The following is a 15,349-nucleotide window of genomic DNA, read 5'->3' on the forward strand; positions in this document are numbered from 1 at the left end:
CCCGTGCTCTTTCTCTCTCACTCTCTCGCTCTCCACGCGCTTAAGTCGAAACGCGCATCCTGTAGGCGTGGGCCACTCCTAGGTCACCGCGGCATGAAGGGAGCAGCTGCTTCGCCGTTTTCACGGTGCCCTGTTAATGGCATCGACGCCGGGCGGGCTCGGCACGGGCTCGGCACGGGTTCGGCACGGGCTCGGCACGGGCTCGGCACGGGTTCGGCACGGGCTCGGCACGGGTTCGGCACGGGCTCGGCACGGGTTCGGCACGGGCGCGCGCCGAGGGTGGTGGTCTCGAATCTACGGGCAGTCACATCGCACGCCCAATTTATAGTTACGCGATCGAACACACGAAAAAAAAAACCTGTATCGTGAATAACGTTGGTCGCCGAAGGCCTACGTGTCAAACGCCGATTGTGTGCCCGACTTGATTGGTCGCTCACTGACGCGTGGTGAGCTTCGTTTGCATCCGTACGTACGTAGCCCAACCGCGCTAATCGGAGGTGCCCGTACAATGCTGTGCGTTCGGCCTTGCCCAGACCACCAGCTCGTCACTGGTGTCGTTGTTGTTCGTGGTGGTGGTCGTGGCGGCGGCCTTCAGCGGGGAATCGAACTCGGGTGGCCCGGTTCGTGACGCCGCCGCGCTAACCGTTGCACCACCGCTCCCCATACCAACACAGCCGCCATTCGCCGCTAAGCGTCACCGCGGCGCCTGTGCCAGGCTAGGTGCACTTTGAGGCCGCGTGAAGTGTCGAAGGCTCGCAGACAGGAGGTCTCGGGACAGACCGAGAAGGTGCCATGGTGTTGGCTGACTGAGATGACCGGTAGATGCGCACCAGCTGTACCCCCGTACCACAACCACCGCCATCACATCACCACCAGTCACTTGCATAGCCACACAAAACTCCAACACGGCACGTATTTCATATCTTTAATTTTTTTTTAAATGGCACTTTGATACGATAGAACACACCATAACGCAAAGGGGAAAACCACATAAATGTCACTCATTGTTACATACCGTATACGTGTGAATAGAGAAAACACGGTCCTTACTTTGTAGTACTTCACTTGACAGCACCGTTGAGTCAAGATCAGCCGACCAATTTGACGATTCAATGCACGAACTTGGGACGGTCACGTGTTTTCGGTTCGTTTTGACGTTGGTTTGGTGCAGCAATAACACGACCAGTGAGTTCACGCAGCTCTGTCTCGTCTCTCTCTCTCGCGCGAGCTGCTGGTCTCTCGGCAAGCTGACAGCAATGTACATGCAATGTGTGTGGCGGGGTCACATGACACATGACATGCATGCAAGGCAAGATGGGTAAGGGTGCCACCCATTTTTGTCCACTGCAGACCAAACCCGGACCTCATTTCCCAGTCAGTACTTGGGTTACATTATTGTTATCAACACTGCGCGGTCGACTGTGAGAAGGTTGAACTCGGCAACACTGATCTCGGTTACAAATCAATTCGTGCAGTCAGAACCGGCCCGAGGGTCACGGCGAATCGGGGCGACTGCCCCGGGCCCCGCACATTGGGGTCGGGGGGCCCACGCAGTTTGATTTGCCCCGGGTCCCATACCTCCCCCCCACCCAACCCCATGGATGGCCCTGACTGTGTTCACCTATCCGGCTTTGACCCGGACAGGTGGCAACCGAGCGGCACGCCAAAATTAATACAATTTATCAATTGGTGGGTGTGTGAGTGGGTGGGTGAGTGAGTGGATGTGTGAGTGGGTGAGTGAGTGAGTGAGTGGGTGACTCACCCACTAACTCACTCACTCACCCACCCACCCACTCACTCACCCAGGGTGAGTGAGTGGGTGGGTGAGTGAGTGAGTGGGTGGGTGAGTGAGTAGGTGAGTGAGTGGGTGGGTGAGTGGGTGGTTGAGTGAGTGGGTGAGTGAGTGAGTAGGTGTTGTGCATGGTAGAGATGCCACCTTAGCCACTGTAGACCGAACCCCGGCAATCTACGTCTCAGTCAGCACGAGCGGCGAATTACCAAAAAGCGTGCAGTAAGACGCAGTTTGAACACAACGGCGTGAGCAGATCTCGGTACAAAACAATTCCTGTTGCCACCCGAACACAGACACAGTATGCTGATTCCCGGACTGTGGTGGGTCAGACCGGGACAGGGTGGCAACCCTTAACGATGGGAGCTGTTCCCCTCCATCGTGTTGCTGAATCCATCACATTTTGACCACAGACGATTCGCCACATTGTCTTCACGTGTGAGTTATGGTCGAGATGTGCTTATTACTAAATATCCTAGCAATACTCTTTCGCTACACCGCTACGATCTATCGAACGAAGTATCATTTTCATAGAGTCTCTCAAATAGCACCCGAATTAATTCAGCTCAATAGCTTTGTAAAGACACGCCACCGCTGACCGTAGAACAACGTCATCACGCCGCACTCGCGACACCACACGAAGGAGGTTCGATTTCCCGGCGCGGCAGTTTAAAGGGCGATCGATTTTATTAAATCCACCACCATCCCCCCCGCTGTGTCTGTCCACCCGACACTTATCTGCGGCAACACCACAGTCGATCGACGATTGACAGTTTTGCGTGTGGTGGTGGTGGGAAAAAGTGTGGGTAACCCCCCACGCATTCCCCAATGTGTCCAGCCAGCGTGGGAGAGTTAGACCAAGTTACCCTCCCTCCAGAGAGGAAGGTGGAGGGTTGGTGTGGGGGAGTGCAGTGCCGGATTATCCTCGTAGCACAAGTAGCTACTATATATGAAGTAGCTACTTCATATGTAGTAGTAGCTACTACATGTGTAGTAGCTACTACTACATACAGTATGTAGTAGCTACTACATATGTAGTAGCTACGGGCCCCACACTTTCAAGGGCCCTGCGCTAAATGCTTTCAAGCTATCAATTCCGGTTCAGCGATTCTGCACTTGCTCTATTACTATAGTACTATACCGCCTTCGACTTTTACGAACGACTGGGTGTTTAAGGTTATCGATTTGTCGTGTTACATGGCTGTATAGCAAATGAAAAGTTACAATAACTAACTGTGCAGGTAAAAAATTTGTGTTTTAATATTTAAGTGTTTAAAAAAAAAATTTAGGACCCCTTTATAACATACGCTACAGGCCTCGTATTAGCTTAATCCGGCACTGGGGTGGGGGTAGTTTGGGGGAGTAGTTTGGGGGGGTAGTTTGGGGGGGGGGGTCTCTTCAACTCTTTTCGAGTGGAGGCCCCATTTAGGACCAGCAAGGGGCGAGGTCGTGAGCCATTTGCAAGGGCGGTTACGCACCTCCCCTATCTACTGTGTCGAGTGGAGAAACAACCCCCCCCCACCCCCCATGAATGTGGTCATCCTAGACACGTGTTCAAGTCTCTTACAGTGACATTAAACAATATAAATAATAACAGGCCCATCGTCGTCATCGTAGTCATCGTCGTCGCCGTCCTCGTGAGAATACAAAAGTAAAGAATTCGACGGTCGCGCATCCGCCCTCAGCGGTTATCAACCGCCCGCACCCACGCGCTGCATTTGTCCACGTTGTGCGCGTCTGTCACGTTAATTTTAGTTTTTTTTTTAATCATTAAAGACGTTCACAGATCCGACCCGTTCACAGATCCGCCCACGCGAGTTGGACACGCGATGTCGCGCTGCAGCAGCAGCAGCAACAGCAGAATAAATCAGTCGAAATTTCTTTCCCCGGGATCGTAACGGGGGGCGGCAGTGGCTCAGTGGTGGGCAATTCCACATTCCCATGGCGTGGATGAGTTTCTCGGCGAAGATGGTCAACGTTGACTTCTGCACGAGGCAGTACGGTACTGATTTTACCGGCCACGGAGGGACTGATGGGCCGTGATTTTGTACTCGCGACTTTCCCCACCCCCCACTCCCCGAAACTAAAAGGGGCTCATGATTTTAAAAAAATATTATAATATTAGGGTGCGTTAAAATATCAGCTCAGACTCACGTGCTGAGAAAGCGAGTTCGTTAACATTTCAAACCAATGAATTTCTCTCACCTCCCAATCTTATCTGCAATCTCTCTTCTACCAACGCGCTTGGAGTTTATAAATTGAAAAAGAAGAGGGGGGGGGGGTGTGGAGGTGGGGCGGTTTGGAGGGCAACTCAAAACGGGATTAGCACCCACCGTTTGGCTACAATAATATTCATGACACACAACGATAATATTTGCAATTATAATAATAATAATAATCGTGATTATAATCAGGGTGATAGCCGGGCACACGCACACACACACACGCACACGCACCGCGTCATTCTGCAGAGTCATTCCCCGTTTCGTTCCCCCCCCCCCCGAGTCTGTCATTCCCTCGAGTCGATAAGAGTGAGCGCCACCGTGCGAGCGAGTCGACAGCGGTTGCGCCACCCAAGGGGAAGGGACACGCCAGCCGCCGTGTGAACGGTGGAATTTCCGCCACTGGGCTGAAGAGCGGGAGATGGGCGACGCGTCGATGCTCGTCTTGACCGCGGTGATCCCCATGGGTCTCCGGGAGCGTTGGGACGCGCCACGGGTGGCGACGGTCCCTTGAAACCTCCTCACCCTCCTCCTGCCCGTTCCCCCCCCCCCCCCCCACACTTTCTGACCAAAAAATCCCGGTCCAAAAAAATGAACGAAAACGGCGGGCGAGGCTCGGAATGGGATCGTGTGTTAAAGAGGTTCATGGCTTTGAGGTCAAATTAAGGGGTCAGGGTCAAGTGATGATGGGGTGGGTGGGGGTGAGTTGAGAGGAGAGGGGTGGGGGGGGGGTCAGAGGGCATGACCGGTAGCTGCCTCTAGTTGCGCTCCTGACAGCTGACGCCAACGACGTTGTCAGGGCAACGGCAGGTGCGTCCGCCGAGCGTGGCCAGGCACAAGTGCGTGCAGCCGCCATTGTTTGCCGAGCAGTGGTTCTGACCTGTGGGGGGAGGAGAGGGGAGGGGGGGGGGGTCAGATGAGGTCACGGTGATTAATAGAGCGGTCGTTGTTGGTATCGGTTCGGTTGAAGCCACGGTAACAATGTAGAGTTTCCATCGAAGATGTTGTTTAGGTTGTTAATGGGAATGTTTTGCTACTTATTTTAGTTTCACCTAAACGTTTTGCGAAGAATAGTCTTCAGGCCCCCACCTGCTCAAGCCCCCACCTGGTCAGACCCTCACCTGGTTCAGGCTCTCACCTGGTCAGACCCTCACCTGGTTCAGGCTTTCACCTGGTCAGACCCCCACCTGGTTCAGGCTCTCACCTGGTCAGACCCTGACCTGGTTCAGGCTCTCACCTGGTCAGACCCCCACCTGGTTCAGGCTCTCACCTGGTCAGACCCCCACCTGGTTCAGGCTCTCACCTGGTCAGACCCCCACCTGGTTCAGGCTCTCACCTGGTCAGACCCCCACCTGGTTCATGCTCTCACCTGGTCAGACCCTGACCTGGTTCAGGCTCTCACCTGGTCAGACCCCCACCTGGTTCAGGCTCTCACCTGGTCAGACCCCCACCTGGTTCAGGCTCTCACCTGGTCAGACCCTCACCTGGTTCAGACCCTCACCTGGTTCAGGCTCTCACCTGGTTCAGACCCTCGTGTTTATTAATATTGTTATTATCATCATTTAAGCAATGTCATTTTGTCCAGTTCTGGCAATGGCACCGCATTACCACATCACACCTTGTCCGCTATCAATATCATCACCACCATCATAACCATCATCGCAACAGTCGATATTTGGATCGGTGGTTTTCCATTCGGTTTGTCCTTCAAGGACCAATCTTACCGTCTCATCAGCACCATTTGTCCACAAATACACAAAAGACAAATATCATCAGTATAGCCTCACCAGCCTTTTGGGTTAAGTGCTGTTTGCGAGCACCGACAAAGGCCGGTATGGGTGGCCAACACGATGCCTGGTCGCCTTTGTCTCCCGAGTGGTTTTGTTTAAAACGCCACACCAGATACTCATTTGAGGCTGAGTCGACCTAGGAGAGGCCCAGGACCGATTCAGATAATCATCACTGCTGTTGGTCGTGAGCGGGAATCGAACTCGGGTCGCCGGGTTCATAGTGCACGCGCACACACGCACGCGCACACACACACACACGTGCGTGCACCCAGCCTGGCGCATCCCCTGCCAGGTCTCCTGTGTCATTTCTCGATTCCCCGTCTCGTCCGCTCGCCATGCTCTCTTTCTGCACCGGGGGGCTCCGAGCAAATTACATTCCGTGTCGGGGCCCAGCCGTTTGAAAATAAATAAAATGACACCGTCTTCTCACCCCCGGGTTAAGCCCTGCCACCAGGTGGGAATTCTTTTTGACAAAAAATATGAAACAAGTAAAAAAGAAACTCAAATAAAAAAAATTACTTTACAATTTCATACAAAAGTGATTTTTTTTGTCCAAATTTTTTTTTTTACCAGTTTTTACGATGAATATCTTTTTTAAACGTACAAATAAAGAAGCCAATTTGCACAGCATTTAAAATGAATAAATTGTGACGGCTCTCGTGTAAAGATTTTGGGATGGAGGTTCATGAGGCCGTTGTGTTTCCCGTGGTTTATGGGCCACGCCACAGGTGAGGGCGCCACGGTGACTAGGAGATGTTAACTCCCTCGCCTCGTGTACAGGATGTCATGGGTTCGATCCCGACCCTGACGCCTGCTGTACCTTTGGAGTCCGCGTGCCTCTCTCCCCCTGGTCGCGTGGATTTTTCTCCGGGTCCTCCGGTTTTTCCCTCCACATTTAGAATCAACGTCACTCCTTCAGAGTATGTGGCCGCTGTAAATGTGCAGCACGATGGCAAAGGGGCAGCCCTGCAACTGCCGGCTTCACGGCAGCTGCTGTCCGAAGGTCGCGGCCCCAGCTAAAAAGATCCAACTCCCCCCCGCCCCCCCAGTCTCGCTCACCCCATGAGATTATTTAAATAGTTTTGCTGCTGTCAATTTCCACATGAATACGTCACTTTGTTGAGCCATAATTTGTGGCCAGGTCACTTCTAAAAAAGAGCTGTACTGTACATCTCAGCGGGCCTTACCTGGTAAATAAACAAAAAATGCTCAGCATGTAGTTCAGTTTGTATCTGAACTTGAGATAACACAACTTGGCTGAACCCCTCGATTTGAACCCAGTGGGAAACTCAGCGGGCACTGGCGCAAAAATAATAACAAAAAAAACAAAAAACTACGTAGCGCCAGTTCCGATCGTGAATTTCTTTGGCGGACGTGCCTTTGGCGGGAATTAAAAACGTCTCATTAAAACCGAGAGGTTTCGGCCGGTGAGCCTGCTGAACATCTGCTCGGCAGATGTGTGAACGTGGGCAAAATCACAACTCACCCGAGCGTGGCTTGTTTTGTACGTAATGAAATAATGGCTGCGGCGGGAGGGGGGATGTAATTAAAATTCGCGAGTGGCCTCTCGTTAAAAAAATATAAAAATATGTTAACGTGACTTTCATTCTTTTTACGATTCACAGCGACTCTCAACTTTATTAGGAGGTTCGCGCGAACTGGACGGGTGTTGGAACATCGATTCCCAACGGTGATTGCGACAGCGCTCCCTTCGGTCGCAGCGGTGGCTAGGAGATGTTAACTCCCTCGCCTGGTACGCAGGAGGTCGTGGGTTCAATCCCGACCCTGACGTGTGCTGTATATCTGGAGTTTACGTGTCTCTCTCTCTCATCATCATCACGGTGGCTAGGAGATGTTAACTCCCTCGCCTGGTACGCAGGAGGTCGTGGGTTCGACCCCGACCCTGACGTGTGCTGTATATTTGGAGTTTACGTGTCTCTCTCTCATCATCATCACGGTGGCTAGGAGATGTTAACTCCCTCACCTGGTACGCAGGAGGTCGTGGATTCGATCCCGACCCTAACGTGTCCTGTATATTTGGAGTTTACGTGTCTCTCTCTCTCATCATCATCACGGTGGCTAGGAGATGTTAACTCCCTCGCCTGGTACGCAGGAGGTCGTGGGTTCTATCCCGACCCTGACGCCTGCTGTATATTTGTAGTTTGCATCTCATTCTCTCCCTGTGGTCGCGTGGATTTTTTTCTCCGAATCCTCCGGTTTCCCCTCCACATCCAGAATCAACGTCACGCGTTTAAAGCATTTGGCTGCTGCTATGTATTTCACGTGATGATACACCGCTTTAGTTGAGCTATCGTTCGTGATAGCCAGGTCGCTTGTGAACACAAAATTAACAGCTAACTTGTATGTCATCTATTTCCACTTCCTAATCGTGCTGTTTGTCGCTGGCCGTTTGGCGTTTCAGTGATTTTTGTTTGTTTCTGGGACCCTGCGCTCAGCTTAAAAACCGCGGCCCATCTTCAATCCCGCACACACGAGGGATCATGTGGGACGTGCTTTTCCTTGGCACAAAGATGTTCTGTTTAATTATATTATTGTATTGTGTTTTCATTAAATGCTCTCTCTAAACAAAACGAGTCGACGGTACAAACAGTGAATTATAAACCGCAAAAGAGAGGCTCTGGTTTGTTAGGCGGATGTGGGTTTGGGGTCAGGCTTAGGTCATCATCTTCTCAAACGTGGAGCTCGCTCTTGCGTTCTCTTTGTCACTCTATCTCTCTCTCTCGCTCCCTCCTACTCTCTCTCTCTCGCTCGCCCATGCTCTCTCACCCTCTCTTTCTCTCTCTTTTGCTCTCTCTCGCTCTCTCATCCTCTCTCGCTCTCTCTCGCTCCCTCCTACTCTCTCACTCTCTCATGCTCTCTCACCCTCTCTCGCTCTCTCTCGCTTTCTCTCGCCCTGTTTCGCTCTCTCTCGGTCGCGCTCTCTCTCTCTTGCTCTCTCTCTCTCATCCGCTCTCTCTGTCTCACTCTCTCTTTCACACTCTAGCCTTCTTATAGAAACGTCTTTCTCTGCCAAATTCTGCGTCGCGTGGATTTTACATAAATATTGCACTGTGGGAAGACAGTGGTGATGCTGTAGTACGGATGAAGAAGACAATGGTGATGATGATGATGTTAATGAAGGTGACGATAATCGTGATGGTGATGACAATGCACGATGATGAAGAAGATAACGATTATGATGACAATGAAGATGATGCATCCAATGTAGATGATGATGATGATGGTGGTGATGATGATGACGACAATTAAGAAGGCGATGACAACGATGGTAATATAATCAATGAAAAAAATGACAAAAAACGACGATGATGACGATTATGGCAATGATTCCCAACGATTCAGGTGCTCCGTCGCAACAGGAGGGCGCGCTGTGGGTATACGGCAGCGATGCTGTACGGGTGATCAAGACGATGGCGATGATGACAGTGCCGATGAATACAATGATGATGACGGTGATGACTGTGGTGACGATGACCTCAACCGGTGTATGTGTCCTGCTGTACCTGGGGGGGGGGCACTCTGGGTCGACGGTGGTCATGCAGTACAGGCGATGAAAACAATGGCAATGATGACAATGATGATGACGATGATGATGACGACGACGATGACGATGATGATGACGACGATGATGACGATGATCGTGAGGATGATCTCTGTCACCGTAGCCGTACCGGGGGGGGGGGGGGCACTGTGGGTAGATGGTGGCGATGCCGTGAGAGTGATGACACGATGCCAATGAGTATGAACTAAATGCCAATGAAGAATAGAATAATGACGACGATGATGATGACGATGGTCAGGATAACGATCATGACGACCATCATTATGACGATCATGACGATGATCGTGACGACGATCATGACGATGGTCGTGATGATCATCGTGACGTCGATCATGACGATGATCATGATGATGATCATGAAGACGATCACGACAATGATGAAGATGACGATGATCGTGCCGATGATCATGATTATGATAACGATCATGACGGCGATCATGACAATTATCATGATGATCGTGACGATGATCATGACGATGATCATGATGACCATCGTGACGACGATCGTGACGTCGATCATGATGATGATCATGACGACGATCACGACAACGATGATGATGATCGTGACGATGATCATGATGATCATGATCACGATCATGACGGCGATCACGACAACGATCATGATGACGATCATGATGACGATCATGACGACGATCATGACGACGACGATCAACACGATGATCCCCGGTCACCGTAGCCGTACCTGGGGGGCACTGCGGGTAGACGGTGGCGATGCCGTAGGGGTGAGAGCGCTGCGTGGGCGTGTGCTCGTCCGTCTGCTGCCCCTGCGACGCCGCGACCACCGCGTCGCTGCGGTGATGTCACCATCGAGGGGAAGGGGTGGGGGCCAGGGGGGTGGCGGGGGGGAAGAAGAGGGGAGGGGGCAATGGAAAAGTGGGAGCGTTAAAAAACATTATCACCGTTGTGATGATTGTGGGCAAAGAGATGACGATGGTGATGGCTATGACAGGATACAAGGAGGCAACCTCACAATCCCGCACTCTCTCATGTTGCTAGCTTTGTAAGTAATTTTGTTTTAAAATAACAAATGTTATTTCGTATTATTTTTCTACGCGTGAATCTTTGGTGACCGGTCTGAGAACATCAACTCATTGCATTTAAGAACCCCTTTTAATCACAACGATGAGTCTACGAGTCTCTACGTGAGTCTGTGGCTGTCTATGTGAGTCTGGCGCTCTCCGTGAGTCTATGAGTCTCTCTGTGAGTCTGTGAGTCTCTCTGTGAGTCTATGAGTCTCTATATAAGTAATTGGTGACCAGGCTGAGATAATCAACTCGCTATAAGACAGGTATATTAACTTGTCCACATCGCCCAATGCTATCGTAATTATGAAATTGATTACTTTTTTGGAAAAAGGCGTTCGCCGCGCAAAACTAAATATTTAATTCCGAGTAAAAAAAAAATAATAACAGCAACAAACAACCCAATAACTCAACGCCAATTAGAATGCGAAAGTCGTTTCGTGAAACCAGCCTCCCAGGGCTGAATTTGGACAAAACGGCTTCTGTTTGGCAGAGCGAGCAAGTGGGGATATTGATCCAGAACACCCCCCCCCCAGACACCCACTCCGCTGACCCCCCCCTGCCCACACCCCCACCCCCTCCCATCACTCCGCTCTCAGGAGTTTTTTGTTGTTGGTCTGAGCTCAAAGATGCCGGTGTCTGAGACACGGCGCAGACGCTCGCTCGCCCAGCGGAGCTCGAGACAAAGTCGTCAGATGTCGCCGGATTGAACCTTCTACCCCGGTGCTTCTTAACCTTCGCTGCAGCCTTGCACCCCCCCCACCCCACCCCACCCCCCTTTGGTTCTCCATCAGGACAAAAATGTACAACGTTAATAAAATGCAGAGGCGGTAAAATTTCGATTTAAAGCTTTCGTGACTGCAGGGATTCATCTTCTTGGTTCTTTCGGTAAAGTCACGTAGAAGGGAAGTAATAAAATAATAAAAATAAAACATAATAAAACGTCGTGAGAAGTATTTTATTAATGTTTTATTTTTATTATTTTATTACTTCCCTTCTACGTGACTTTACCGAAAGAACCAAGATGAAAAATGCAGAGGGTTTGATGAAACAAAGCAAGTTGTCGCAACTGACGTGCCCGCGCGTGATTTGTGTTTTCGATGATTTACCTTCGAACAAAGAATCAGGCCATGTCTCGCACCTTCCCCCCCCCCAGAAAGGGCACCTCGCACCCCCAGGGAGTGCATGCACCCCAGGTTAAGAACCACCGGGTCATGCGGTACTCTCTCGATTATCCGCGTGCGCTTTGTCCGAATTGCGGATAAACCGCGTGAGATTTTGACACAACTAATAACAACTCGTTGGTTTTACCCCCTCAAGCCCAAATTAATTATCGAAAAACGGCCGTGTATTTTTCTTCTTGGAAATGTTTATGACAAGTCACAGTGCTTAAACCGAACAAATACGTTGCTCCGTTTCGATTTAAAGCTTTCGTGACTGCAGGGATTCATCTTCTTGGTTCTTTCGGTAAAGTGACGTAGAAGGGAAGTAATAAAATAATAAAAATAAAACATAATAAAATATTTTATTATGTTTCATTTTCATTATTTTATTACTTCCCTTCTACGTGACTTTACCGAAAAAACCAAGAAGATATGTTGCTCCAGTTCATCCGAAATCCACGTGATCTCCTCTACAGTACAGTAGTTGCCATATCTTTACACACAGTGGGCGGAGTTTTATTGACTGATGATTGGCGTGGCTCTGCTGCTGTCCACCTAGTGGGCCGGGTCGTCTGCGCGGGAGCAGGAAAGTGTCATTATCACCGAAAGTGCAATTATCACCGAGCAAGCGCATCGATCGGCCTATTGTTTATTACAAATTTTAGTTTTGTTCATCAACGAAATAAATTTTCACAACTTAAACGTAATTTGCACCTATGTCAGTGGTTTTTTTTTATTGGCAAAGAGATCCGTGGAATTTTTTAAATATTTTTGGATTATCCACGATTTTTTAAAATTATCCACGACTTTTTAAGCATCCGCGGCCGTCCTCCCCGTCAATAGCGTGGACAATCGAGACTCGACTGCGAGTTCGGATGTCCATCACACCGCCAGGCGATGTTACCCAAGTATCCCACGGAATGAACCGGTAATAAAACGGTAACTCTACATACCTGCAGGCTATCACAACAGCAACCCGTTTGCATGTATGTACGTTGAACTTCTTTCGCGCCGTACGTAGCCAACCGCGCTAATCGGAGGTGCGGAGGGGAAGGACAACAAACTAAACACACAAAATAAAAGCAATTCGCTGGGGAAGCCCAAAGTAATGAACTTGCCGATCTGGCAGCGAAATCGCCGTTGTTGTTGTTGTTACTTTCTGACTCGCCCCCTACTCGACATCTGTGAAAAAGAGCTTCACAACTCATCGGATTCCTCCTCCTCCAATATTAAATCCAGCTGCTGATTCCGAACACTGCAGCTCAGCGAGGGCTGCGTTTTTGAAGTGCCCTTCCCCCTCCATCCGCAGCCCCCCTCTCCCACCCAGCCCCCACCCTCACCCCACCCCCCCTCCTCCTCTTCCCCAAGCCCCCCCCCCATCCCCCATCTCGTCACAGAGGCTTCCCTATCCTGCAGCACTGGGGCGGTGTCGGTGGCTCCGAAAACCAAACCCTCAGGCTCGCTCCATGTCCCTAACCGGCGGGCACTCCTGGAAACACAAACACGGGCAGTGGAGGCTTGAGGTGTGGAGAGTATTTATATTTGGCTGCTGCTACAGCTGCTGCTGCTGTACATTTTTCACGCGATCATAAAGCCACTTTCATTGAGCGATCATTTGTGATAGCAAGGTCGCTTTTGAAAAAGAGCTATGGAAAGCTCAGTGGGCCTTACGTGGTAAAATACATTAAAATAAATAGTTTTAGTCGTTGTGTGCTGCTGAAGAAGCGATACATTCGCCGCGTTTGATTCTCTCCCCGTGGTCACGTGGATATTTCTCCGGCTCCTCAGGGTTTTCCCTTTGAATCAACATGCGTTTGTGGAATGTTTGGCTGGGTCTCTGTGTGAGTCTATGGGTTTCTAAGTGAGTCTATGGGTGTCTGTGTGAGTCGATGGGTCTCTGTGTGAGTCTATGGGTGTCTGTGTGAGTCGATGGGTCTCTGTGTGAGTCTGTGGGTCTGTGTGTGAGTCGATGGGTCTCTGTGTGAGTCTGTGGGTCTCTGTGTGAGTCGATGGGTCTCTGTGTGAGTCTGTGGGTCTCTGTGTGAGTCGATGGGTCTCTGTGTGAGTCGATGGGTCTCTGTGTGAGTCTATGGGTCTCTGTGTGAGTCTGTGGGTCTCTGTGTGAGTCGATGGGTCTGTGTGTGAGTCGATGGGTCTGTGTGTGAGTCTATGGGTCTATGTGTGAGTCTGTGGGTCTCTGTGTGAGTCGATGGGTCTGTGTGTGAGTCGATGGGTCTGTGTGTGAGTCGATGGGTCTGTGTGTGAGTCTGTGGGTCTCTGTGTGAGTCTGTGGGTCTCTGTGTGAGTCTGTGGGTCTCTGTGTGAGTCGATGGGTCTGTGTGTGAGTCGATGGGTCTGTGTGTGAGTCTATGGGTCTCTGTGTGAGTCTGTGGGTCTCTGTGTGAGTCGATGGGTCTGTGTGTGAGTCGATGGGTCTCTGTGTGAGTCGATGGGTCTGTGTGTGAGTCTGTGGGTCTGTGTGTGAGTCGATGGGTCTCTGTGTGAGTCGATGGGTCTGTGTGTGAGTCTATGGGTCTCTGTGTGAGTCGATGGGTCTGTGTGTGAGTCTATCTATGTTGAACTTTTTCACACCGCACTTAGCAAACCATGCTCATTGGGGGTGCGGGGGGGGGGGTAAAACAAACTAAACACAAAAAGGAGTTCTAAAGAAATTCGTTTTCAATCTGGATTCAAAAATGTGTCGCAGTCCATTACTCGTGGACTCTGCTACACGTCCCAATGTGGCGGGGAAGCCTCCAGACAAAGTGGAGATACATTTTAAGGTGCAATTTTATTGACGGGCTTGCTGTGCTCTGGGACTGTTGTTATTGTTGTTGTATTGCTGCCTTGACCAAAGCTTGCATTTAGTGTCGGAAAATCGGCTGTAATTTACGCACTTATGCAATTTGTACTTATTTGTATTCATTCGTATTTGATTTATTTATTACAAATTATTCCCTTACCTTTCCCCTACTTTGCACTCCGATCGATGTTTTGTCGCTGTATTGTTTGCTGCTTACAACTCGCTGACCCCCGCGGCCCCTCTACTGGACATCTGTGAAGTAAAAAGAGCTTTATAGTTCATCGGATTCCTTCTTGCAGTCTAAAAAATAAAGAGACTCCGTCTCTGAGTCCTGGGATTCAGCCAGGCTTTAATGGATATATAAAAATAATGCAAGTATTATTCTTATTACGATCTCTCGCGAGACAAACAGCCACGCTCTCTTTCACACACTCGCCTTGCCGCTGCTGCTGTGGTTGTTGTCTTTAATTGGTCTCTCGCTCTCACACTTATTGCTTCGCCCTTTAAAAAATTAACCCGTAAAAACAAAGTTTTTCACTATAAATCCTTTATATGCGTGGCATCGGTTTTATTTTATTATTCATTTCTGTTTTTCTTGAGTAAGAGTTTCATTTTTATCACATTGGTATTTTAAATTAAATATGAATTTTTTTTCTTCCTAAAAAGTGGAAAATTTTGGAATTTTTTTTCACGAAAATAAATTGTCACGCACAACGAGTCTGTGTGCAAAATGTCAGCTCGATTGGATCACGGGAAGTGGGTTTAAAAAACGACCGAAAGATTTGCACGGTCGTAAGCGCGCAAGCAAGCAAGCAAGTGAACTTAATATAAAGGAGTTAAAAATGAGCTCCCCATTGGCACGGCCGACACGCGCCCTGTCCTCTCTCTGTCGCTCTCAATCCAACGGCCGTCAACCCTTCCGCTATCTCTGCAACGGACCGCGTGCCCTAACTGCC

General features: G+C 49.9%; 1 protein-coding gene across 1 annotated transcript in view; it reads right to left on the reverse strand.

The window, feature by feature from the left end:
- Nucleotides 1-908: 908 nt before the first annotated feature.
- LOC133362552 (nidogen-1-like) overlaps nucleotides 909-15,349 on the reverse strand; it is a 36,338-nt gene continuing 21,897 nt past the window's right edge. The window contains exons 10-11 of the mRNA XM_061581504.1: nucleotides 10,088-10,194; nucleotides 909-4,891 (exon numbers count right to left, since the gene is read on the reverse strand). Coding sequence (XP_061437488.1) covers nucleotides 4,770-4,891; nucleotides 10,088-10,194 — 229 coding nt within the window. The 3' untranslated portion in view covers nucleotides 909-4,769. The remainder of the gene's footprint in view (nucleotides 4,892-10,087; nucleotides 10,195-15,349) is intronic.

Source organism: Lethenteron reissneri, chromosome 8 (genome assembly GCF_015708825.2).
Source record: "Lethenteron reissneri isolate LAM-NWPU_2019-01 chromosome 8, ASM1570882v1, whole genome shotgun sequence".
NCBI lineage: Eukaryota > Metazoa > Chordata > Hyperoartia > Petromyzontiformes > Petromyzontidae > Lethenteron > Lethenteron reissneri.